The sequence below is a fragment of the Xenopus laevis genome, chromosome 6S (genome assembly GCF_017654675.1).
Source record: "Xenopus laevis strain J_2021 chromosome 6S, Xenopus_laevis_v10.1, whole genome shotgun sequence".
Taxonomy (NCBI): Eukaryota; Metazoa; Chordata; class Amphibia; order Anura; family Pipidae; genus Xenopus; species Xenopus laevis.
In genome coordinates this window covers 46,301,293-46,327,547 of record NC_054382.1, presented here as the reverse complement: position 1 = coordinate 46,327,547, position 26,255 = coordinate 46,301,293, and the positions used below count along the sequence as shown (strand labels likewise).

The following is a 26,255-nucleotide window of genomic DNA, read 5'->3' as shown; positions in this document are numbered from 1 at the left end:
GTGAGCATATTCCAATAAAAAAAAAAAAAAAAAAAAAAAAAAAAAAAAGACATGAATTCAAAATTCGACCTTTGATAAATGGGCCTCAAATGTTGGTACAGAATGACATTTTTGCTTAAGCAGATATTTTCATACAGACTGTAAAAGCTGAAAGGCCCAATAAGTGAGAAGCCATGAACACGTCAATACATTCCATTTACCACACATCCAAGTTTAAAAATAAGTTTACTTTGTTCATTACATTTACAAACATTGAAGTTCGCTCCATAAGACCACAGAAACCCATTCCACATGGACTTTAAAAGAACTTGACACAGAATGCATTAAAAGTCCACTTTAATTCTTCTGAGCCATTTTATAATGCGATTTCCATTAAGTATCTGCGGCTTCAGTACAATAACTTTGGGATAAAAGGCAACTGGTTAAATGTCCATTACAGGTTCCAAATAAGTTGAGTTTCTCTTACTGGCCCCTACCCAGACATTCCAGATAAAAGCTTTGATCAAAAAATGATCAAACTGCTTAGATTAAGCATATTAAAAAACAAAACTATTTGGACCATTTCTATTTGTCTATTTTTATACAAAAAGAAAAAAAAGCTACACAATGTTCCACTTTAAGGATACAATAAAAGTGATTATGAATTAGTGTTCTACACTTGATCCTTAAAAATTAGAAACTGCCTTAGCATTATGCACTAACTGAATGCTACAGAGACTTAATGTTACCTTAGAAAGGAAAATGAGGATACTAAGAAAGCAAGCTAGGTCAGTACCATACAGATAAAAAAAAGGAAAAAAAAAAATAAAAAAATTTAAAAACGAGCAAGGCTAGTGTTTCTGATAAGTTCCAGCTTGCAAACCTATTCTTGTGCATTCTTTATGTGAGTCACTTCCAAAATCCATTGGTTTTGTTCCTCCGACCAAATAAAGGACCAGAACATAAAGTTATCTTCCATTGTTCCCATAGGAAACTCAGCTTGGTTAGTGTGTCAGGCACTTTCTGAGATTACCAGCCCACCCCTCCTTCCCTCTCAGCAAACTACAGGCCAATCACAATGCAGATTCATCGGGACGATAACTAAGGGGAAAAAAAAAAAATTAAGTTTCATAAAAGCTATAAAGCAGTGCAAGCATAACATTCTCTAATCCACAAATTTTTGTGCAATAACCCAGGGGGTTCACAGTGAAATTGTTATATTGTAGACAGCATAGCCATATAGTAAATGGGAACTATTGCAAAAATGAATATTATAAGATTCATCATACTGAAATAAACTGCATCATTTCGGAAATAATAAAGTTTATGTTCACTATCTCAGCATCCATTTCTCTTCATTCTGTCCAGCAGTTGGGTGTCAGATAGTAATTTACAGTTTGATCCAATATATTTTATGGGGGGGGGGCTTCCTTTCCTAGCAGATGTATTAGAACTCACTCAAATAACCAATTCTAGTAAAAACAAAAGCTAACTAAATAACTGCCTTTTGCACAAATTCTGCATGTAGAGAGAAAGGATTTCTGGTGATTTTAATAGATTGAGCTCCAATACATCGTCTAGGCAAAAGGAGCCCTGTATGATATTTTGGATCTAACAACCAACTCCCACATGGAGAGAATGAAGAGAAACATATGCTGAGAGATAGTGAAGATAAACGTTGATTTCTGAAACAGTATAGAATTTTTAATTTATTGTATTTATAAAGTTTTTTTTCTGTATGCTGAAGCTTATATAACATTTTCACAACAGTTCCTCCAAGTTATTTTTTTTTATAAATAGTTTGCAGCAAACTCATGCTCTTAACAGAAACTATGTGGCTAAATACAATTAAGAACGAACTGTATAATATCCATAAAGCTAAGACTAATTGTAAGGGGCAGGCTACAGAAGAGATTTGGAGTACATGAAGTGCATGCAGTTATCTGGTTGCTCAGGTCTAACAAACTGTTAGAATATAAGAACATTCATTCAATGTGTAAATTAAAATTCTATTTAGACAAGGTGTAAAACAAGAGCAATAAAGATTTACATGAAGACTTACCAAAAAGATATTTACAAGTCAGTGTCAAACCAGGCCAGTTGGTTGCTATCACCTGGAGGAAGCCCATCCATGAGATCTTGGGCATGACTCAAATCAGGAAGTCCATCAACTGGATAGTCTGCTCCTGGGTGATGACCTCCCATGTCATGATCCATCATGGAGTCCATGCCCATTGCATCTTGACCATAGCCAGGAGCATGGAAAGATCTGTAGCCTGGATCTAGATCAGAATAAGAAAGCGTTCAGAACACAGGTTGAGCCTGCCAGTGTTAACCAAGTTATACTTGCATTAGACAGGCACATTGTAATAAAAGTGGTGCCATTTTGACTCCTATTTAAAAGAAATTAGGCTATAAACACCTTACAAGTAGCCACTCGTGAACTAAAACCTCAGGACTATAAACGATATTTGACCAAAACTAAGGACTTGTTAAGCAATTATAGCTTTCTTCAAAGTGTCAAGGGAACCAAGACCTATGCTATTTAGGTTTCAAAACTTACCATCCTGTCTGTAGCCAAGAGGTTCACCTTGGGCACCAATATCAAGACCAAGGTCTGCAGCCTGAAAAAAAAATAAAATGTAATTCACTTACTAAAGAAGAAAGAAAGGTTACCTTAGACAGTTTTATAGTCCACTGCCCCCCCCTCCAAATTTGATTTTCGTGATTTATCATACACTGGCCCTTCGACTATTCACCACCTAAAACCTGCCAAATTGCTGCTTTTAGTTAATGGCAGACGTCCTGGGATCAAGTTGGAGTTTACAGGCTTCCTGACAATGAAGTTTTTTCGGAGAAAAACTCAACAAGTTTTTAAAACTCAAATCGAATTTAATTTGAGTTTTCGGGTTGATCAATTTTTTTAAATAAATTTTGATTGTTTGAATTTCCAAGTTCAAGTTTTTTTTTTTTTAAATCGCATGAATTTTAAATTCAATTAATGATAAATGTGCCTCCAAGGCATGCAGCCAAGAAAGTGCAAAGCCCCATTTTTTTATGAAAGCCTGTGAAATTACATTACAAGCATAATTTGTACACAAAGTTGTTGGTTCAGACCTCATTCCATGGCATTGGCTCAGTTCTGAAGAGAGAGCTTGTCAACTCAACGGACAGACGTTTCTTGTAGTCCTGCGGTTTGTCCTCAGACATACGGAAGAGAACAGCAGCTGCATAAGTTGCTAGAAAATACAAAAATGTAAGATGTGTTACATATTTTGCTAAATATACTGGGCCTCTGCAACACCAGACCGTTAAGCCTTTGAGAAGGGAGTACCTAAGTTATTTCTGAATGATCCAATTCAGTTCAATCAATACAACTGGTAATCTTCTATAGTGGACAGGTTAAACCATGGTCCCCAATATGCATACCTTGAACTTTGATTAATGTTAAAGTTGCTGGGAGTTTTAACTAACAGTGACCAAGTTCTCAAAGATTAAAAGCAAAACAGAACTTACCAACACCTTCATTTCTAGAGTGAAGCAGTTCAGTAAGAGGAGCAGTTGCACCTTCAGCTTCAATAGCCTCAGCTGCCTCTTTGTCTTGTGCCAGCTCACAAAGCACGCCTGCTGCCACTCTTTGGATATTTTCAATAGGAGAGTACAGCAACTACAAAGGAGAAATTCAAGTTAGCAGGACTGTTATTTAGCAACTATGTACACTGCAAATGGTCCGAACATGGGCTGGTCCCTGTGAGAATGGTTCCTTTCATTATGTTGAATCTGATATTTTTGTATTAAAAAAAGCCAAAGTAGCCCATGCAGTTTTGGAAGTTCAGACAATTCATACACTTTATATAAGCACAATTCTCTCATTGCATGTTCTACCTTCCCAATTACCCGGCCAAATACAAATGTATTGTATTCAGTCAGCTTAAACATATTACTCTATACAGATATCCAGTTCTAAATTTTCTGGGAAAAAAAAATCCCTGTCCTTTAAATAATGGTCAAAGGATGTAAATACCCCTTTTCATGAACAGGACTTGTGCTGGATATATTAAGCCTCTAATTATGAACAATGTGTGTTACTTGAGCTAAAGAGGAACTCCATGTTCGGCTCTTTCAAAGTAGATTACCTGTGCACTGATAGACAAGTGTCCAATAAACTGGGTGGATTCTCTGTGCTTTGGTAATAAAAGGACTATGCAGAGTAGCTTTATTTTGCATTGTTTAGCCATGAAAGATTGTTTGAAATAGGTTCATAAACTTGTGCTAGAAAGTGAATATACGGACCCTTTTATATAAGGGTGAGAGAAGTGGACTGTATATATAAGCGCTCACACAGTTGGACCAACCATATCTCTGACAAATAGAATCAGACCAAAACAAACAAAAAACCCTAGGGGCACGGTTATTAGTACCTGTATGTTTTAAAGTGAAGCAACTTCCATACAACAAGGAGAAAATACAAGTTATTTAATTCCCAATCTTGCCTTTAACTACTAAATAAACACTTTACTCTTCCATTAAGTGGCTTCAGTTAATCAGCAATACTTACCTGCACAAATAATGGAATGGTGTTAAGACCTCTGATTACAATCCGGTTGTGGACATCACGAGCCAAAATGTGAAGGGCACCTGTGCAGCCTTCAACAATCTCTTCCATACGGACACCCTCCTGGAAATAGAAATCCGAACTAGTAAGCAACCTTAAGCAGACATCTTAAGGTACAGACAAACTTGACAGAATAAGGTTATACCACAAATTGCTGTTGTGTTCCACCCATTGAAGTACGCCTCTGTGTGTCCTGGTGCGCACGAACAAGCAACTGGACAAGTCGAGGAATAGCGCCCTGTTCACGCAGTGGGGCATGATTGGCTGGACAAAGGGCAAGATTGCGGATCAAGCCAACGGTAGCCTAAAAAAAAAAAAAAAAAAAAAAAAAACAGAGGGATGGTGTAAAGAAAAGCACTTGACCATTGGCAACTAAGGTCAGTTTAGTGATGTTGTATGTGGGAGCTTTCAACAGCATTTTAAGTTGAAATTTCACTGAACTTTATTGTTCCAGGGTGGCAGCTCAGCAATCCTCAGGCCGACTCTGAACTGTAACCATTTGCTACATTTGTTTATACAATTCCCAGCCACATGAGATATTGGTAAAATATTATGGTCACAACAGCTTTTAAAACTGGATTTAAAGCTCAGTAGAAGTGAATACAAGAACTTTATCAACTACTGTATCAAATTAGAACAGTTTTACTCTGAGTAAGCAAGGGTGGGGACACTAAATATTCAACCCACTTACCTTTATCAAAGGCCAATGTGAAGGAGGGTGCAAGAGCTTCACCACCACTGGAAGTCCATAATGGAGACGGACTGCATTTTGAGCCATCTCTGCTTCCTGATGCCTACTTGTAAGATGTCGCAATGCACAAATTGCAGGTTCAGTGATGTCTTCTCTATCCCCAGCACGCAGAACAGTGCGCACAAGTGCTTCAATGCCTCCAACTTGACAAACCATCATTTTATTTTTGTAGTTGTTGCATGTGAGGTTGGACAATATACCAGCAGCACAAGTTACAACATTTATGTCATCTGATCCAAGAAGCTGAACCAGGGTTCCAAGAAGACCTTCCATTCCCTCCTAAAATGAAATGGATCTTAAGTAACATGGCACTTAACACGTAAAACATTAAGTGTTTAAGGAAAACATGACCTACCTGTTTAGTTGCTGCATCTGAAAGGTTTCTTAGTGTCCAAAGACAATTCTGAACCAGACGTTGGCTTGAGTCTGTGAGATGGAGTCCTAAAGCTTGCATTCCACCTAGAAAGCCAAAAAAGAAAATAAATACTCCAACACTCAATCTGAACATACTTGGAAACTATACAGGGCTGCAGATTGTAAAACTCTATTGACGGAAACTCAAGGGTTGCAGATTGTGTGTCTGGCTCACACCTTGACTGTGCCAGCATAGATCTTGTGGCATAGATTACAGGATGCAGTTGGATTGTAACAGTGAAACGTAAACATACCAGCTTCAACTATGGCAGGCTTGTTACTAGAGCACACAGATAACACCTTAAGCACCCGACTTGTGGTCCACAGAAGTTTCTCGTAACTGTAAGTCCTCATGATATTCACCAAGGCTTGCGGTCCCCCACTTGCAAGAATGATCAACTAAGGCAAAACAATAAAAAAAAAATTACTTTGCAAAAATGAAACTGGCTAGCATTCATATTTCAATGTATTGTCATGTAGGCACTTATCGATTATGGTAGCAAAATAAGGTGCAGTCTTAAAGGTAAGTCTGCAAAAAATAGCGTTGGCTTCAGTTTTACATTAACACTCCTCCACGTTCATGGCCCTTTATTTGCTGGGTCCGGCAATTATGCCCCTTTTAAAACTATGAATTATCGGAAGAATATATGACATCTTAAAAATAGGTAGTCCTCTGTTTTAAAAACAATCATGTTGGGATGTTGAAAAACAAAAGCATTTCAAAAAGAAGTTTGGCACGTGTAGTAAGAATCACTTAAAGTATTGCTACATAGATACAGCACATACAAAAAGAAATTGGGTAATTTTTCTGTGGTCTCTAAATGAGTCAGACAGCTTGGTTTGTCATTGGGTAGTCCTAAATTGGCCAAATTACCAGACCAACACCAACCCAGAACAAATCAGGATTGTATTACACTAGACCGCAACTTCAGTTACTGTAGATTAGTCCACAATATTGAATACAGTTTACAAACCTTGCTTTCTTGATTTCCATAGGCCAATATTTGAAGACAGTCTGTCGTGATAGCCAAGAATTTAACATTTGTTTTATTGAGAAGGGCAACCATTTTTTGCAAGCCACCAGCCAGGCGTACAGCCATCTTTGCGCCTTCTTGGTGAAGAAGTAGATTGTGCAGAGTTGTGATGGCATAGAATAGCACAGAGTCGACTGGGGAGCTGTAGTTTAAGAAAAAAGGTTGAGATGCTGACCTTACTTTAATACACACTACAATATTTTCTACTAAACTCCCACTTATCAAACCCCAGCATGGCTTTGATTACAAACAAACCCAAGGTACCTGACCACAATACAAGTGTCAATATTGCAGCCAATTAATGGTCAGCAAAGTTGACAGGCATTAACTGCACTGAAAGAGCTAGGATTTTACCATCACAGTTCACCCCTTACTAGTGACATCAATAAACACTCAGAATAAAGTTCATTACATACCCAAGCATCTTAACCAGAGCAGGAATGCCTCCAGATTTAAAGATAGCCAACAAGCCTTCACGATGGTGAGAAAGGTTGTGAAGTGTCCCTGCAGCGCATCGTGCAGTTTCTACATCATTTGTGTTCTGCATTGTACGAACTATTGCAGACACCATCTGTGGTGAACGCATTATAGCATGGCGTGATGCTTCCTTCTTTGACAGTTGGTGTACCATTACAGCAGCCTTGTTAACTACAACCTAAGAAATTAAAAATGGTTACAAATTATTTAAACCGCACAATGTTTCTGACAAGGTAACAGCAAAATGTAAAGCATTTCAAATAGGGACATACCGGAATATTTGCTTAGTTATATTTGCTATTGCACTTTGGCCTTCTATCAGGATCAGTAAGCTTAATCTAGAGGGCTCAATGCCCTATGAACAGCAGTGTTAACAGAAAGTAGTATCATATCTCGGACATCTTGTATCAATCTTTATGGAGTTAACAGCAACCAGATTTTATTTTTATTATTTAAGAAAGTACCCCGTAAAGATTACCCTCCCCCTTTACAGGATACTTTAAACGGGAAACTCTGTACCATTAAGCCACTGCACATACCTGGTCCTCATCATTAAGTAGTTTTGTAAGCTCGGGGATTGCTCGAGTGGCCAGTTCAGCATCATCCTGGTAATTGATCAAGTTAACCACAGCATGTTTGAGCATCTGAGAAGGCTCTGTTAAACGTTGTACATTTGTTGGGTGTGCAGAGTCAAACTGCGTGGATGGAATCTGCATGCCTTCATCAAGGGTTTCTGGAAACATTGCAGCACGAACTCGCTGGGCTCTTGTCATAGCATACTGACCATCAATATCTATTTAAACAAAAAATAAATAAATTAGTGTTCCATTGACAGCCTACCAACCTAAATATAAAGGCTTAGAGCATAGCTCTTACCAGCCACTTGATCTTGAGTGAAAGACTGAGTGAAGCCTTGCTCCCACTCATACAAAACTTGGTTGGGATCCACATCATCATCCTCTGGATTTCCTTTGCCACTCAAAGATGGTGCTGTGGTGGTTGCTCCAGAATGAATACCAGAATCCAGGTAAGACTGTTGCTGCCAGTGACTGACTGCTGCTTTTCGGTCTGGCTCCATGGCCATGTCCAGCTCCATTAGATCTGCTGCAAAGAGTGTTTTTAAAAACAGATAACACTTGGCAGAGAATAGAATAGCATATTTTGTGTGTACCCAAAAGTGCAGCAGTATTCTACCATAATATCCTTACAGGACTGCACAATATGCTTATTTTGCATACTTTTAGGTTAAACAGGTGATAAAACTAAACATTTACCAGTGCAGAGCAGACTATTCTGCAAACGCAGTTACCAGTGGGAATAGCAGTTATAAGTGGGAATAGCAGTATATTAGCTTTCCCTTCTCCACAACAACCATAACAGTGATATTGCATAAATGCGCATCTGCACTTGGGATGCACCAAATCCACTATTTTGGATTCAACGGAACCATTTGCGAAAGATTAGGCCGAATACCGAACCAAATCCTAATTTGCATATGCAAATTAGAGGTGGGAAGGGGAAAATCATTTGCTTCCTTGTTTTGTGACAAAAAGTCATGCGATTTCCCTCCCTGTCCCTAATTTGCACATGCAAATTAGGATTCCGATTTGGAACAGCCAGGCAGAAGGATTTGGCCGAATCCCGAACCATGGATTAGGTGCATCCCTAATCTGCACGGATGTCAACTGTTCTGGCCAATTCAATTGTGGCGTTTGCACCAAACTGCTTAATTGGAGTACATGAATGGTCACTGGTTAAAAATACCTAACTTTACATGTACTATACAAGATATTGTAAAAACCTCATTTTACCTTGAGTTGCCATTTTTCAACAGTTTCCAAAGAACCAGGTTGTGGATTACAAGCCTGAAATGAAAGAAAGGGATCATTATATGAAACAAGTGTTGCAATAGCAAAGACAAGTTTGTCTATTGAAAGCAAGGTATACTAGAGAAATTAATTAAAAACAAAACATGTAAAATATGAAAAACACTCCCAAAAATTACCATGCCAGAGCACATTTAAAAAAAATGTAACTGTTTTATTGTCGCTGGCCCAAACAGAGGTACTATTTGGTCACTTAAATCATTAGTGTATTGGAATAAAAAGCTTTTTTCAGGCAGCATCACAGATTCGTTTCAACAACCCAATAAAGGGGCTGAAGAACAAAAAACTGTACATATAGTGTAGTCATGCTTTTATGTACTCTGCATTTTTCCTCTTATTACAACTATATAAGCACAGATATGTTCAAAACAATTTTAAAAATACTGCTTTTATTCTAGCTCTGCAGCTTTTACAGCTTTTAAAGTAACAGTTCAGTGTAACATTAAAAAACTAGGTAAATAGGCTGTGCAAATTAAAATGTTTCTAATAGTTAAGTTAGCCAAAAATGTAACCTATGACGGCTGGAGTAAGAGGATATGTATAATATAACCGAACAGAATAAAACTAATGCAAAAATTTGTGGCTCTGAGTTTGCCTTTCAGCTCAGTCCCCAAGCAAGAAGCAGATGTGTGGTGTGCTGCCCAAGTTTATGCATATAACGATTGGCTAGGCAACTAGTGCACCTCCTCAACTAGTGTCCTGTGCTTGGTTTGTGTGTTTATGAAAAGACAGGCAGCAGATCAAATTCAGCAAGTTAATCAGATACAATCATTAAGATAAAATCAGTTTAAAGCATAAGGGCTATTCCACACGGGGAGATAGCGACGCGTTTGCGGTCGCGGCGACAAAGCGCCGCGACAGTTTTGTATGGGCGCCTATGTAAAAACGCCTGTGCTAACCACACGAGGCGATGCGCTTTTCAACAGTCGCCTGAAAATGCCTCGCCAGGCTTTTTCAGGCGACTGTTGAAAAGCGCATCGCCTCGTGTGGTTAGCACAGGCGTTTTTACATAGGCGCCCATACAAAACTGTCGCCTGCGCCGGTCGCGGCGCTTTGTCGCCGCGACCGCAAACGCGTCGCTATCTCCCCGTGTGGACTAGCCCTAACTAAGATTGCACAAGCATAGCCAATGACTGTTTATATGAAATAGTGGGAGGCAGGAGTGCCTTAGGATTCAAAGCAATATCTTGGTAGAAGAGGCATAGGCTAAGAAACCTTAAACCCCATTGATTGAACTTGTGTCCCTTTAATGTTTTTTCCTTTATATTCAACTATTTTATTAGTGACCAATCTATGTCTATGGTGCCATCAACTCATACAACGGTTTAAACAGGGAACGCTGGATGTTTGAACTAGAACAGCATTTGCTTTGGGGACCCTGACCCACAATTCAGTAAGGAGAGTTTCTCAGCTGAGAAAGTTTGTCTGCTTGAGTTATTGGTATGCATTGGTTAATTATTGAAGTGCATACAACAAAAATGAGCATTGTCTGGCTACTTAAAACGGCCAAAGAGTCAAGAAAAGTGTTTCTTCTGATGTGATTACTCAGAAACAGTTGAGTGAACTAACAAATTAAGGCGGCCACACACTTACAGATACTATATGAAATTTTTTTTTCAAAAATCCTAGGCCTCACATCCTGGGAAACCAGGCCTTACACCATTTCAAACATCTCTTAAAACAGATATTTGATGTGATCACCAGTTAGTCCAAAATAAGTCAAGCCAATGTATAGAATGGTATTAATAAGTGAGGCATGCAACAGGTCACTCCCAATTTCCTTCTATTGTTAGCGTGTGCACCACATTTCCTCTCAATGTGGAATATTTCCAAACCAAACTGACAAGTCTGTATGACAAAAAAAGTTTGCTTCAGGTTGGATACTTGCAAAATAGAGGAACTGGGCAGATTGTACAAATGAGTATTTTCAGTTAGTGAATCCTTCCATGGTTAATGCCTGGAGACACCTACAAATGCTGGTTGTATGACCTACAAATGCTGGTTGTATGACAAACCTTTCCTTCCATTCCAGAAGGCAGACTTTTGCAGTGAATACAGTCTCCCAATAACACCCACACCCCCAGCTTGCTTAAAGCCACTGTAAACTATATGTATATTTTATTTCTTCAAATATTCTTTCGAGATTAACTCAATTTAAGGCAGCACAGGGGTTCGTAGGCTTACAGCCAAGGTGAGTGAAATGCAATTAGAAGTGTCTGTCCAAGCCATAGATCAAATCAGCGGACCAGTTTGTGGCATAATAGAAAAATCCGATAGCATTTATTCCTCAGACAAGTATCTTCTCCATGTACAAAAGTCTTAAGGTAGCCATAGGCACACCGATAAGGTCTTTTTATACGATATTCTGTGTGCGTATGGCAGGGGACAATCCGCCAAGTTTACTTGACTTGGGTCCAGGCCATGTACTAGAGATATTTCTCTCACTGATGGCACACATTCTCCATGGATAGTTCATTGGAGTCCAAAGCAGTCATTGCCACCTCCTAAATTTAACGGGAAAGGTAACTGGTGTTTTCAGCCCAAACTAACAAGAATCATGGTTAAAAGTGTCTGTACAACAAAATATATTCCATTAATGCACACGGGTGTAGTGCTTTTCAACAGTTCATGCGACAGCAGGGAACACTCTGTGCTTTTTGATAATGTATTGCTCCAAACAGCCCTAGCAGAAGAGCTACACATTTAGTGGGTATACAAACATAAATTGCATTTCCCCAGAAGATCATGCAGAGAAAACAGCCACTGCCAGATTATGCAAAGGTTTAAAAAATCACTAAAGCTAGCCCTGGGGATTCATGTAACTCCTCAAGACAGGAATACAAAAGAAGACTGCCATCAGACACAAGATAGCTATGCAATGGTGACCTCACGAGCAAATCTTCCAAACAAGCGGATTCCCCCCCCACCTCTGATTTGCCGACCTTGATAAGAGCAATATCAGGTTGTTTAGATTGCTTGCCCCAAGGCAGTTGGGGTAAGGACTGTCAGCACGGTGATTCAGTCCTCACCCCAATGGGGCAAGGGTCAAATAAGATATTCAAATTTATCTATTAATATTGGACCCATGTATAGCCACAGTTAGGCAAAATATTGCTTGAATGTGTCTAGAACAGGAATAAACCTGGCAGCTTTGCTTGGACAACAGGATACTATTAAAGCAGTAAGATTGTGTTGTGGGGCCAATGTTACTTCCCCACCCTACTAGATTTACTTTTCAAAACTTGGTGCCAGGAGCTTCCGTTAAAACTCCATATCACCATATCTTCTGTTTGTATGCAAATTCAGTGTACAGAGTGTATTACCAGTGTCCCAAGTCTACGTATGACAATAGAGGAGCTCTTAATCCCAAATCTGTACAGATCTGACAGCAGCACCACATAAGTAGCTTTGAAAACGTGAGTAAGTCGGACTCAAATAAATCTACTACCTACAGTCTGCACCCACAGCTCTTATTTTTCTAAAGGACCCCTATACTTTCTGGTTTTTATTTTCGCCAATATACAATGTACTGTCTGATACACATTAAAAAGATAACTACCATTCATTGGTTTTTCCAGCTCTATCAAAAAGTATAAAATAACTTACCAAAGTAACAATTTCTTAGCCAGTTGCTATTTGGGAGCATGATTTTATACAAAAGGGTTTGCAGTAAATTACTGCTTAATTTATAAGATTTCAGATGTTGGGCATAATGTGTCTACGAAGACGTGTTAAGACACTGACCATATAGGGATAAACCCCCTTTATTCACATGTAAATATTGCCATTATCTCTTGGGATGGGCACACCCACAACTACTGTGTTTAAAGCATGTCCATGGACACTGAATTTGCAATCATAGAACTATCACATACCATCCATTTACCCAGTTTTTAATTTTTTTTTTACAATGAACTGTTCCTTTAAACAGGAGCCAAAGTGGATCATGAAGTGAAGTCAGAATGTCTGGCAGAAAGGAAATACCAGGAGCAACCGTACCAAGTTGAGTCCACTCAATGTGCTACACAGGGCTAAGCCCAGTTTGGCGTGGGGATCACTGGAGATAGCATGCAGTTTGGCCATAAACATTGATGCAAACAGATTAAAGTAACAATACTGACAAAACAAAGCATGAGATAATTATAAGATTTGTTTCCAATAGAACTCAGTGGGGATGAGGAAATCAAGTCATGTTGGTGTAAAACAGACAATAGTGAGAAAAGACAATGTTGCTTACCATCGAAAGTAAGCACAATTTAGAGTTTATTTTAAGCCATGGCAAACAATCACAAGAAAGCAAATTCTGATTTGTTTAGTACTCCATATTCTATGCTGTAGTAATTTACTGATGTGTTTCCACCAACAAGCTGTTAAATTAAATGTTCTCTTTCTCTAGCTCATGTGCAAATAGTCAAGATAAAGAGTGCAGTCAAAAGAATAGACCCAGCTGCTTGAAAAAGCAAACTGAATCCATACACTAGAACATGGATTCCCCAACTAGTGGCTCACAAGCAACACCGCTCACAAATTGCCTCAAAGCAGGTGCTTGTTTTTTTTATTCCTAGCTTGAGTTTAACTGTATAAAAACATGTGTTCTGCCAGACAGAGCCCTCTGTTAGGCCAATTATACACATTTGGCACCCCCAGGAAACTTTTGCATGTTTATGTTGTTCTCCAAAATGTTTAAAATTGAATACAGCTCAGAATCCAATCGACCTTTGCCTGGACCATTACCTCTTTCCAAAAAGTGGCTAAAATTGACAGTTTGGCAACCATATGGCAAGGTAGCAGTAAGTAATTAGGGATGCACCGAATCCAGGATTTGGTTTGGGACTGGCCTTTCAGCAAGATTCCAGCAAATCCTTCTGCCCACCAAAATGAATCCGAATTTGCATAGGCAAATTAGGGGCAGGGAGGGAAATTGTGGACTTCTGGTCACAAAACAAGGAAGTAAAAAAAGATGTCCCCAATATGCAAATTAGGATTCAGATCAGTATTCGGCCAAATCTTTTGCGAAGGATTCGGGGGTTCCGCCAAATCCAAAATAGTGGATTTGGTGCATCCCTAAAAGTAATGGAAAGTGACCTCAGAAATTTGTTTGATACATGTTGCTAATACTGAAGACCCAAGCCAACAAAACTTGTAAATCACTACATACTTTAACCCCATGGGCAAGTCCTTCCAGATTCATGGAACAGTTAAGGCTGCCTATTTAACCTGCAGCATAAAAACAGACACTAGAAGGCGTTAGAAGCCATTACATGTTTAACCTCAGTATCAAGTTTTAAGCAACAACCAGACACATTCCCAGGAGCTAGGAAGGGAGTTTTATACCTGCCCACACAAGTCCTTTTCTAAAATACAAAGGAGTCAAACAGTAAAGTATCACAGAGGCAGTAATGCAAACCTACAAACCAAAGCGCCCCTGCTCCTCCCAAACACACATGGAATGAATTTGCCTGCAAACACTTCAAAGGCTGTTATTTTCCAGGAGTTGGGCCAAAAGACAAAAATTCAACCAACTTGCTTAGGGACTAAGGCAAAGTCCACAGCACAATGCTTCAATTGAATTTAGTGTTTAATGCAAGCTGCACTTCTCTGCTTGCCAATGAAACTAATGCAGGATAGTGTTCAAGTTAAAATAAGTTCATTAACGTAGTAAAAATAGGTCATAGCAAAACATACTTTACTGCTCACACAAAGTATAGCAACTTGTATTAGCCATTTACTAGGGCACTTCCAAGGCAAGCACTGATTCATAAGGCTTTACCAACACCTAGTAACTCTGCTCCCAGTTAACATCTGTTCTTGCCAGTTAGCTACAAACCACTCATGCTTTATGTACAGCCAACATATTAATCTATAATCTCTCTAATGCTTTATTTAACAGTAGGTCTATCCAGCTGACGAGGTCACCCATTCGGACTAGAAGAAAAGAGGTTCCATCTAAATATTCGGAAGGTGTTTTTAGTGAAAGCTGTAAAGATGTGGAATTCTCTCCCTGAATCAGCTGTACAGGCTGATATATTAGATAGCTTTAAGAAGGAGTTGGGTGGCTTTTTAGCAAGTGAGGGAATATAGGGTTATGGAAGATAGCTCAGTACAAGTTAATCCAGGGACTAGTTTGAGCCATCTTGGATTGAGGAAGGAATTGTTCCCCCTCGGAGGCCAATTGGAGAGGCCTTCCTCTGGATCAACTAGCAGTTAGGCAGGTTATATACAGAGTTGAAAGATTTATTTTGATGGGCGTGTATCTTTTTTCAACCTAACTTACTATGTTACTATAAGCATGGGAACCAGTTAACAGGAAGAACCCCACACTCACTGAGAATATACAAACTTATGTCCCCATTTGACATCACCTGATTTTAAGTTTCCCCTCATTTTACATTGCTGTTGTGGTCCCACTTATATATTATGCACAATACATTTCCCCGATTTTGGTCCCACCAATATATTATGCATACTACATTTCCCTGATTTTACACCATTTACTTCTAGTCCCTCAAAAAACGGGGGTTCGACAGTAATGTAATGAATATATATGTAATGGAGGGAGAGGGGGAGATATGATAGATCAAACAACAAAAAGGTCCGCACTCATAGGTCTTGTGAAGCAATAAAATGTGGATTTATTAAACCTTTCGGCTCCTAAACGTCACGTTGAATAAATCCACTTTTTTTTGCTTCACAAGACCTACGAGTGCAGACCTTTTTGTTGTTTGTAATCATGTTTCCATGATCCAGCACCTAGGCTTTTTACAGGTACTCTGAGTGCACGTGTGTGTGTATGCGGTATTTCATGACCACACATTCGACAAAAACTCACCAACATACAAGTGCTAAAACTAAAAAAAAAACAAAAAACTAGAAATGTGCCTGGGTTGCCCGCTAGTTAGCAGATTCACAAGTCTTTCTTGCATAGGAGAACATTTCCTCCCTAAAGATCACATTACAGACTAGTCTTTAATCAAATCACTTTCTACATACTTATGGGGGGATGGGAAAGAAAAATCCATGTCCTAGACAGCAACCTTGACATGCAACAAATAAATAAAACTATGCTGGCTCTTACTACACACACTTAAGTCACATGGACAGATGAGTGGAGCAAAAACAATAACACCTCCCATTAGTGGAATAAAACTAACAATTCCCATTAACTTGATGTTGTCTAAAAGTGTTGGTTTGCATATCTCCACATTGAAACTCAGTAGTGCTTAATAAAGCGAAGTCTACTTTTAGTGACGTTGTCCGGTTATGATCTACATGCATAAAAACATCGTTGGCATTCTGTTCCATAGAAAATATTACTTAAATTGATTTATGGAAAAATGTATTGTTATATTTAACCATTTCTTATGTAACTTTAAAATAAATATCTGAATGAAAAGAATAAAATGGGAGGGTGATTTAGACAAGCTGTTCGTTGACGGTGTCTTGGGATCTACTGACCACCATTAAAGATCTACTGGTAGATCCCGATCTACCTTTTGGGCACCGCTGCTTTAACCTATAGCACAATATTCCACTAATTGAGGTGCTGCACATACAGAGCATTAAATACATTCATGGTTTCCACCAAGATGTACTGTACAGCAGAACTTGTCCATGTTAATGACACTATAGTGAGGAGCATTAGTACCGCCCGCTGCTGCAACAACAAAAAACTGCAAACACTGATTGTAAGCGGAAGGGGATGAATATCCTGGCTTGACTGAGCCTCACCCCTAGGCCAAGGCAGGGAGTCAAGAGAAAGAAAAAAAAAAAAAGTTGTGATTGTCTCATATTTCACTGCTCTACCAGAGAAACACTAAATACACAGGGGAGGGGCATATACACATTCCCCACACAGGAACATATGGATTTACACTCGGTCCCAACACACTACGTAGGGAATTCTAACAATTTTAACTTCCATCACAAATAGCAGAAGAAGCAAGGCAGCGCCTGAGCACACAGCAGGCAGAACTCCAAGCCAAAACCCAAATAGGCAGTTAAGACACATTAAAACAGGGATTAGGAACCTTGGCTCGCCAAGGTTCCTGATCCCTGCATTAAAAAGTTCGAAGGAAACCCGAGTGGACAGAAGCGAGATGCACAATAGGCGCACGTTCCACACAAGCTACAGAAACAGCTGGAAGGGCAGGTACAGGGCGGCAGTGAAAGGGCAGGAACAGTATCCATACGCGCATTTAGTACAGGGCCCGGGGATCGCATGGACAGCAGCAGCCATAACACAAGTGAGGGGAGAGAGTGTACATACCTGGATACACAAACAACTTCCGCCCAGTCTCTGATCCACACAAACAGATCAAGCAGCCGCAGAATGGACAGCACTATTGCCTGTACTGGGAACTCTCCACCCAGTGGTATCACTATGGGAAGCCACACAGTAATCACAGCGTGCAATAATGCACAATGCAGCACTGTTCAGTCACTACAAGTTATATACACATACGATCAGCCCGAGGCTCTCCAGCTGTTGCATAACCACAACTCCCAGCAGTCTCGGTGCAGCTGCCTGGTTACAGTAAATAAAATTAAAGTCAGGAAGCAGAAAAAAAAAACAAAAAACAACTGCAGCATCTTACCGTCGGCTCGGTGTCCCCCGGCTCCGGCCGTCACCGTGTTTCGCCCTGTATTGGCCGTCTCCTAAACCACCTCCAGATCTGGCAGCCTCCGAGTTGTGTCCCGCCTAAAGATGGAAAGGGTATGGCAGCAAGAGCAGCGATTTACTTTTCCCCGTTTATATTGCTAATCCCTTTCAGTTACCCGCCTCGAACGAATACAAAACACTCCTTTTCCCTTGAAACGCGACACACAGGCTTAAAATGGCGCCGCACACTCTCATTTTATATGGGTCACATTACATACGCGGGCGAATATCCTTCCGCAGGCTTCAGCGCACGGCAGGAAAGACGTATCGTAAACGGGGCGTGGGAGGAGTGATTCAAAAGATATTAAAAAAAAATAGTTCTTCCTAAAATCAAGTACCCTGCCTAGTCTGTTGTTAAAGGAACTGCGGGAAAAACTAAAATGGATTATTGTAATGATAGGCAGAGTATATCATGAGATTTGCAAGGGATTGGGGAATAAATTGTTTCTCGAAAACGTAAAGCCGCAATTCGCCACCCTGTTATTAAGGTTTGTGTACGCACGGAGTGTGTTTGTTGACGGCGATATAGAGCCAGTTGTTAGAGACAGAACACAGGGCCGTTTTTCAATATTGCATTAAAAAGTTTTAGCGTGTCGTGTTTAACAAGCGACCAAACAGTTTGGGCGGAGAAGGGAACCTTTCTCGCTCATTGTGCGGATTTGAGGGCTTTACGGCGGAATGATCCGCACTGGGTAATGCGGCCGTAGCACTCTTTTTTTCCCTAGGTTTGGAATGTGAAACCCGATGAGGGCTGAGTTGGAGACAAAGAAAGGTGGGGGGAAGCATTAACTCTTTTGCCGGAACTGAAACATGAGTCTGGCACGATTGAAGTGCTGCAACAGCGCTCAATGTTATTAGCAGAGCTTTGAACAGGCAGGGAATTTGCCCTGCTTCCTTCAAAATCATAGGGAACCCACCACTGGGCAGAAAAGAGATATATGTAGAAAGGGGCAACTGTATTATGTGAACAATTATGACTCATTTTCAGTATATCTGGGTTGTGCAACCTGCAGCCCTCCAAGTGTGACTAAACTGCAACTTCCACCAGCGAATGATGTACTGTATTTGTATAACAGATTTGTATTAAAGATCTTATGGCAGTAGCATATATACAGTCCAGTCCAGCATGTACCCCCATCCATGCACCCATATTGTGCTAACTAGCTACTTTATCTTACCCATTGCTGCATTTTACTTTATTGGAAATGTAATATGTTTTATTTTTTTAATAGCATTAAAAAAAGCAACATTTACTTGGTCTTTAGAATGGCCGCCTGAAATAGGGTTGACACCTTTTCTGGAAAAAAATACCGGCCTTCCTATATATTTATCTTTTTTCCCTATTAATAACATTGGGCTCAACCATCATTTTTACTGGCCAGGTGGCAACCCTAGCCTGAAACGAGTATGTGACAGTTGCATAATATAAGGTGAAGGTGATGGCTGACTACAGTCTACACCCATAAAAGGATTATTGCACAATCTCTTTAATGCATAATGCCAGTCCAAGCTGACTGTTTATTCCCAAACAACCTTACTGTGATCAAGTTTTCCTGAAGAGCAGTGTTCATTCTTTTCTAGAAAGAATATAACCTAATATTTCCTAATGGCACTCACAAGTTAATGTGAAGAGTGCCATTTGGAAATATTTAGTTATATATACATAGTTCTGCAAGTGGCGGAATTACCAAACAGATCAATCAACACATATATACGTTTTCATCTTTAGCTCGAATCATGAACTTATGATTTTTTTTTTTTTTTTTAGAAAGCATTAGTACTTATCCTAGTAAGCACTCCTTAGGGTTTGTACAGTCAAGAGTTGAGTTTTCCCATGTGCTCCACACTGGTAACTTTTTTTGTATTCTGTCCACATTCCCCCACACACCTTAGGTTCACAGTGAAATTCATCCCCTCCGTAGCCAAATTCTACAGTGAAGTAATGGATTCTGCTACTTCTCTCTGCTCTCTATATTATTGGCACACATATTAACCGAAAGGGACTTGAAGTCCCAAGATATACGGTAGTCACATGAAAAAGTTTGGGAACCCCTGTTAATTCTTGTAGTTTTATTTATCATTGGCTGAGCTTATTAAGTAGCACCTTCCTTTTCGTTTTCAATAAATTTTTATTGTTTTTCCAAAAGGGAAAGAAAAAGGGTTATCATTTGTTACAGACAAAGGAATATCAGAGTGTGTTAGACATGTACATCGTATAGCATATCGCAGTACATAATAATCAGATGGAACATGTATCACATTAAGACATGTCATATGTAACAATTGACCAGTATGTTCAATTAAAATTATACAAATTAAGTAATAATAAGAAAGAAAAAAGAAAATAACTGAAGCAAGAAGGTGGTTTACGTCAACATCATAACATTACCATTAGTATTGTAACAGAACAACTGTACGGTTTATCTGGATGGTCAGAGTGTCAGCAAATGAGGGGGGAGAGTTCCACCATATCTGTAGTCTATCCAGGGCTGTCAGAAACATGGGAACCCTGTCTAGAGCAATACCGGGTAACTTTTCGTTTACCATTATCCAGTCTATTTTGGGTTTTAGCAGATTAAAGTTTATTTGCGGAGATTTCCAAGATCTCGCGTAGCACCTTCCTTTTAATAAACAAAAGGAACACCAAGAGCCCCAATAGTGTAATATGTATTGGTAAGGGATAATGAAATAAGAGTAGATAACATATACTCACAAACCAAGGTTACCAATAGGCAACCACTGTAAAGGCCTCTGTCGCTAAGTGTGTATACTACTGCCAGATGCTGTAACTCCTATGTTTATTGCCTGAAGAAGCGGGTCTGAGCCCGTGAAACGCTTGCACTGATTGAAGTTCGTTAATAAATTTTGACTGCTTAATTACAGTCGTTTTGTGTCTGCTTGGAGGAGGTAAGTCCACTACTGCCTCCTCTGATTACCAAGTTTTGGTTTTTAAACTCGTTTATATCCTTTTATTCTTTTGGCGCCTCTGTTCTTTTTATACAATACCTTCCTTTTAATATATAACATGCCTTATGGAAACTGTATTTCAGCAATGACATAAAGTTTATTGGATTAACAGAAAATATGCAATATGCATCATAACAAAATTAGACAGGTGTATAAATTTGGGCACCCCAACAGAGATATTACATCAATACTTAGTTGAGCCTCCTTTTGAAAATGTAACAGCCTCTTAGAAGCCTCCTTTAGCCTTTGATGAGTGTCTGGATTCTGGATGGCGCTATTTTTGACCATTCGTCCATACAAAGTCTTTCCAGTTCAGTTAAATTTGATGGCTGCCGAGCAGGTCTGGGCTGAGAATTAAAATAGGCCCTGGCATTTAAGGCACACAGAAGCCCAAACAGCCCCATCAGCACACAAAGTACTGACTTTTTATGGTACCTTATAGCAGCCCCTCAGGCATTTGAACCATAGAATCCACAGATTCCCAGTCCAGGCCTGCTGCAGAGCATGGACAGCCTGCTTCAAATCATCCCATAGATTTTCGATGATATTCAAGGGACTGTGACGGCCATTCCAGAATATTGTACTTCTCCCTCTGCATAAATGCCTTTGTAGATTTCGAAGTAGGGTCATTGTCTTGTTGGAATTTCCACCTCCTGTGTAACTTCATTTTTGTGACTGATGCTTGAACATTATCCTGAAGAATTTGTTGATATTGGGATAAATTCATCTGACCCTCAACAAGGGGCCCAGCCCCTGATCTAGGCACACAGCCCCACAGCATGATGAAACCTTCACCAAATTTGACAGTAGGTAGCAGGTGTTTTTCTTGGAATGCGGTGTTCTTCTTCCTCCATGCAAATCGGTTTTTGTTATGACCAAATAACTACATTTTTGTCTCATTAGCTTTTGCATACAAAACCTCTCCAGTTTTAATCATTAATCAAGTGTAAAAATGTTTTTTATATAGTCTTTAAATAGTCTTTTTTTTTGGAATAATGCTGACCAAAGTTGGTGCTGTACAGAGGGTTATATAAAGATATGTTGATCTAATTTAATGGGTAGCTAAAGTTTCCTAAAAAAATAAATATGCATAATATACTTCCCTGAGCACCATTGCAATTTATTATATTTTTTGTTTTTTTTAAACTGTTGCATGGGACCACCATAAATCTTGTAATACACGGGTTGATAAAACCTGGCTACTTAGCCACTTCCAACCAATTTAAGTCATGCAGGTTTAAAAAATACCATTAGTTGAGGACTTCATCAGTACATTGATGATTTATCTTTAATGTAAGCTGGTCCTTGTACATGCTCAGTATGATTTTGATCTGTGATATTTAGTCTCCCACATAGGTGACCCAGTGCACGCAATGCATTACATTTCTGAATGGAGAGGCCTTCTTCATAGGTGATTAACCCCAAGGCTGCTCTGAGGACTCAGGACCTGGCAGAAAACCTTTTTTTTTTTTTATAAAAAAAAAACTGAAATGGCTAATTAAAAAAGAACCTGTACATTTCAAATGCCTTCAAGGGAGTACTTTCTGTGTATTTAATTTTTCACAGTCTTTAGTGTCCCTTTAGGCCTATGTAACAAGGAGTGTTTTGGCTGCCACTGTGCAGAAAAGAACAGCAGCCAAAACAATCCTTTCTGCCTGTCACTTCTTCCCACAGAGATATATAGCAAACACACTGCCTAAGCAGACATGGGGGTGGCAGGCTGCTCACCACTCAAAAACACTGAACCCTGCGAGCCATAAGGTCTTAATGCACATTTGTCAGGATCAGTCACCTGACATATATAAGCTAGTTGATGTTATAAAAGTGGGAATTAAAACAGTTGTAACTGTACTAATAATTTTAGCTTCATGTAATTTAGGCAATCAGTCAATTTACTGAATTGTAAAACCCAAGTAATAAAAATGTTTAATGTATCTTTAGAATTACTTTCTTGTTTTTAAATACTTACTGCACATTGAAGTTTCTTATATTTTGTTCATGAACCATTGTTGAATTCGGTGAGTATTTGTACTGACATGCATAATCCTGCACATGATCATAGCTACTGTGCCATTCAATATTAGACTGCATTAAAGCATGACGTGCATTCACTGAATACATGGTTACTGTGGGGTTCTAAGTATGTTTATAGTTAATTCACGCCAGTGGTAAAGCAACAGCCACATACATTAGTAGTGTTAAGACAGAGCAGGTATGTAAACTGTTCAGAGTAGTTATAAAACATTTGTACAAGACAGTATTGTAGGTTGTTTAAATATTAAGTACTGGAACACCAGGACACTTATTTATTTAATAAAATATAAAAAGAACGAGATATTGGAAACTGCAACCCAAGGGCTTATATGCTCCAGAGACAAACTGACCCAATTAAAATTTCTACACCGAACATATCTTACCCCAAGCCGTCTGCATAAATGAAACCCGGCCATAAACGAAAATTGTCCCAGATGCCAAGGGGGTCCTGCAACTTATATTCATATGGTGTGGCCTTGTTCTTTCGCTCATAGATTTTGGTCTGAGGTCACACAACAGATCAGAGGTAGTCTAGATATACCGATTCCTCTGGACCCGAAAATACTTTTGCTCAATCACGTGGAGGAGCTGTCCCCCAGAAAAGCAGTTCAAAACCTTCTATCTCTGCTTTGCATGTATGCTAAAAAAAACAATTGCATGCAAATGGAATACTGCGGAGGGTCCAACGCAGACACTGTGGGAAGACCTCGTACACAAAGCAGTACCGCTTTACAAACTAACATATACGAGATGGGGCTGCCCGGAAAAATTTGAAAAGATTTGGGGATCATGGTTGGGCCTACAGGATGAGGGCTGAAGACTTTCCCCTAAACACCCCTGCTAAGGCACCTCCCACCCCACATTAGGCACAAAGGTACCATACCCAGGCACAACTCCCAGTGTTTCTAACAATGCAACCTTAAGTAAGAAATGACGCAATAATACAGGTTGATTGTACTCATTGTTTATTTTATTTTATTGCTTTGATTTGTTCAAATAAGACATACATACCAAATGTACCAAGATAAATACAAAGATCTACTGTATTCAGGAAATGTTCAATAAAAGAAATATAAAAAAAATATATATATGTAAAAAGAACAGCCTATAATAAGTACGGTAAAATGCAGTTTTGCTTTTCTGTATGAAATAGATTATTGTAGTTTATGCATAGAGCAGAGTTCAGTTTCTGTGTGTAATAAAATAATAAAAAAGTGTTGTAAATGCTGCTGAAGTGCCGATCCCATTCCACCCTATGACACTCCAGACATCTGGCTGCAACAACTTCCTGCTTTGTTACTGTATACAGGAAGGAGAAGCTGCTTTTAGTTCAACACACGAGAGGACGTCATTTTTGTGCCAGAACTACCAGCTTCTGCATAGTGTACAAAATCCTACGTGGTCACTGGAACTACTTAACCTTGTGTTGACTTGCATTCTCCACAAGCAACACTTTCTCTGTTATTTGCTTTTGTTTACCCAAGCAATTCCTTAGGGTTATACATTTTTGGAACACGGATGTTAAAAATCAAATGATTAGTGCTTCTGCCCTCATACATCAGCTGTCTGCTGTCTTTTTCACAAATGTAGCTATTTAAAGCCATCACTAATGCTTATTTATGTACAGTAGGTTCCTATCTATCTTGTGTAATTGTCTTGTTTTGGCTGAACCTTTTCCTGCTACATGCCATGAATTATTAATTGCCTTTAAATGTGTTTACCTATGGTGCTTATACATGTGTTTTATGTTTTTAGACAGTGTATATACTTCTGGAAAATCAGCTTTTAGATCATTTAGGGTAGCATTTGGAATGAATTAGATATTCTTATGGTTTCCTGATTTAATCTCTTCATATGACTCAAACCTTGTTATAAACTGAGTGGGGCCCTCAACAAATTGTGAACCTCAACGTACGGCATGAGTCATGGTTAGCTATTACAGGCAAATGCACAGAAAGAGGGGCTGGGGTGAGAAATGGCCTGCCTTCCAGGCCCCTAATGGCAAATTTCCACAATCCTAATCAAATGCATATATAATAAGAAAATGGCAACTGGCAGTACTGCATAATGGGGCAGACTTTCAGAAGCATCGGAGAGTACATTGGCTTGGAAAAATCAATAACTTTCCACTAAGCACGGACTCACTGACCTGTGTTAAATGTTAGTTCAATTGTATTTTCTGCCACAAAAAAAAAATCCCAGTGCATACCAGCAGAAATACAAGCAGAAAGAGTGTAAGCTTTTACACAGGCTGTCTGTCTGATCCTTGCCTAAAACAGCAGTGCCCACTGACATAATCAACCAGTCCCCTAAATGTCACCTCTCCATCCCTGACATCATTGCCCTGCCCCCTGTCCAGATCCTTGTTGGAAAAAAAGGTGAAACCTCCAGCCATCACTCTGTCTGTAAAGAAGTATTTTTACTTCTTGACATCAGGTTATTTAAGAGCTATGCATAGAGCTTGGTAATGGCAATAATTCTGTATACAGTGCTGCGGCAAGGCTTCAAGCTATGCCCTGACTTGTCACATGACAGCACGCTCTTCTGCTAAGCAAGGTGGCAAAATCTAGAAATTTGGGGTACTGTCCTCCTTTTTTAACAAAATGACTAATTTACTTTGTTCTGTACTTTTGTTTTCAAGGCACTTTCCTTAAAGGAGAAGGAAAGGTTAAAACTAAGTAAGCCTTATCAGAAAGGTCCATCTAAATATACCAGTAAACCACCAAAGTAGTGCTGCTCTGAGTCCCCTGTCAAAAGAAACACAGCATTTCTTTCCTTCTATTGTGTACACATGGGCTTCTGTATCAGACTTCCTGCCTTCAGCTTAAACCTCATTGCCCTGGGCAAGAGCATGCTCAGTTTGCTCCTCTTCCCCACCCCCTCCCTTCTCTACTGTAATCTGAGCCCAGAGCAGGGAGAGACTCAGGCAGGAAGTGATGTCACACCATGTTAATACTGCAGCTCCTATCCTAAACAAACAGAGTTTCTAGAGCTTTTTACTCAGGTATGGTAAAACATTCTACAGAATAAATATAGCATTCTAGCTTGCACTATTGCAGCTAATCTATTGGCCTCCGTAGCTTTCCTTCTCCTTTAAGCACTGAGGTCCCCACTGATTATTCTTGTAATTTTACTTGAGGTTTAGCAATAGATCAGTCAGAATCATCATAAATCTTCATTAGAGCTCTACCACATGATTTCCATCCTGTATGCAAAAATAATATATCGTATTTTTCTTGTATAATAAATAACAGTTGACTGCTGCATTAAAGGTCCAGAAATGAAATAGCATTTTATCAGTTTGTGCACTCAGTGTTTCTATAACACCCTATGTATCTTTTTATAGTCACAGACAGATCCAGACCTGCTAAGTATGAATATCATGCTAATTGCCTCCCATGGGATCATTAACCTATATGCCACATATTTTGGGTTTTAG

General features: G+C 39.3%; 1 protein-coding gene across 5 annotated transcripts; it reads right to left on the bottom strand.

Annotated features, from left to right (window-relative positions):
• Positions 1 to 208: 208 nt before the first annotated feature.
• On the bottom strand, positions 209 to 18,007 carry ctnnb1.S (catenin beta 1 S homeolog). Of its 5 annotated transcripts, none has more exons than XM_018268588.2 (17): positions 17,751 to 18,007; positions 17,423 to 17,680; positions 9,082 to 9,135; positions 8,147 to 8,371; positions 7,810 to 8,063; positions 7,210 to 7,448; positions 6,734 to 6,935; positions 6,014 to 6,158; positions 5,701 to 5,804; positions 5,286 to 5,624; positions 4,740 to 4,898; positions 4,538 to 4,657; positions 3,496 to 3,646; positions 3,097 to 3,218; positions 2,543 to 2,603; positions 2,042 to 2,261; positions 209 to 1,080 (listed from the first exon to the last, which is right to left on the bottom strand). In XM_018268588.2, the coding sequence occupies exons 3-16, from the start codon at positions 9,092 to 9,094 to the stop codon at positions 2,053 to 2,055; spliced, it is 2,343 nt and encodes a 780-aa protein (XP_018124077.1). In that variant the 5' UTR covers positions 9,095 to 9,135; positions 17,423 to 17,680; positions 17,751 to 18,007; the 3' UTR covers positions 209 to 1,080; positions 2,042 to 2,052.
• Between the last annotated feature and the right edge of the window lie 8,248 nt (positions 18,008 to 26,255).

What these genes read in the sequence shown, in the direction of transcription:
- ctnnb1.S (XM_018268585.2), bottom strand. An exon ending in GAACACAACAGCAATTTGTG is followed by an intron (nt 4,658 to 4,739) that starts GTATAACCTTAT and finishes TTCTATTTCCAG; the next exon opens with GAGGGTGTCCGTATGGAAGA. An exon ending in CCATTCCATTATTTGTGCAG is followed by an intron (nt 3,647 to 4,537) that starts GTAAGTATTGCT and finishes TCTCCTTTGTAG; the next exon opens with TTGCTGTACTCTCCTATTGA.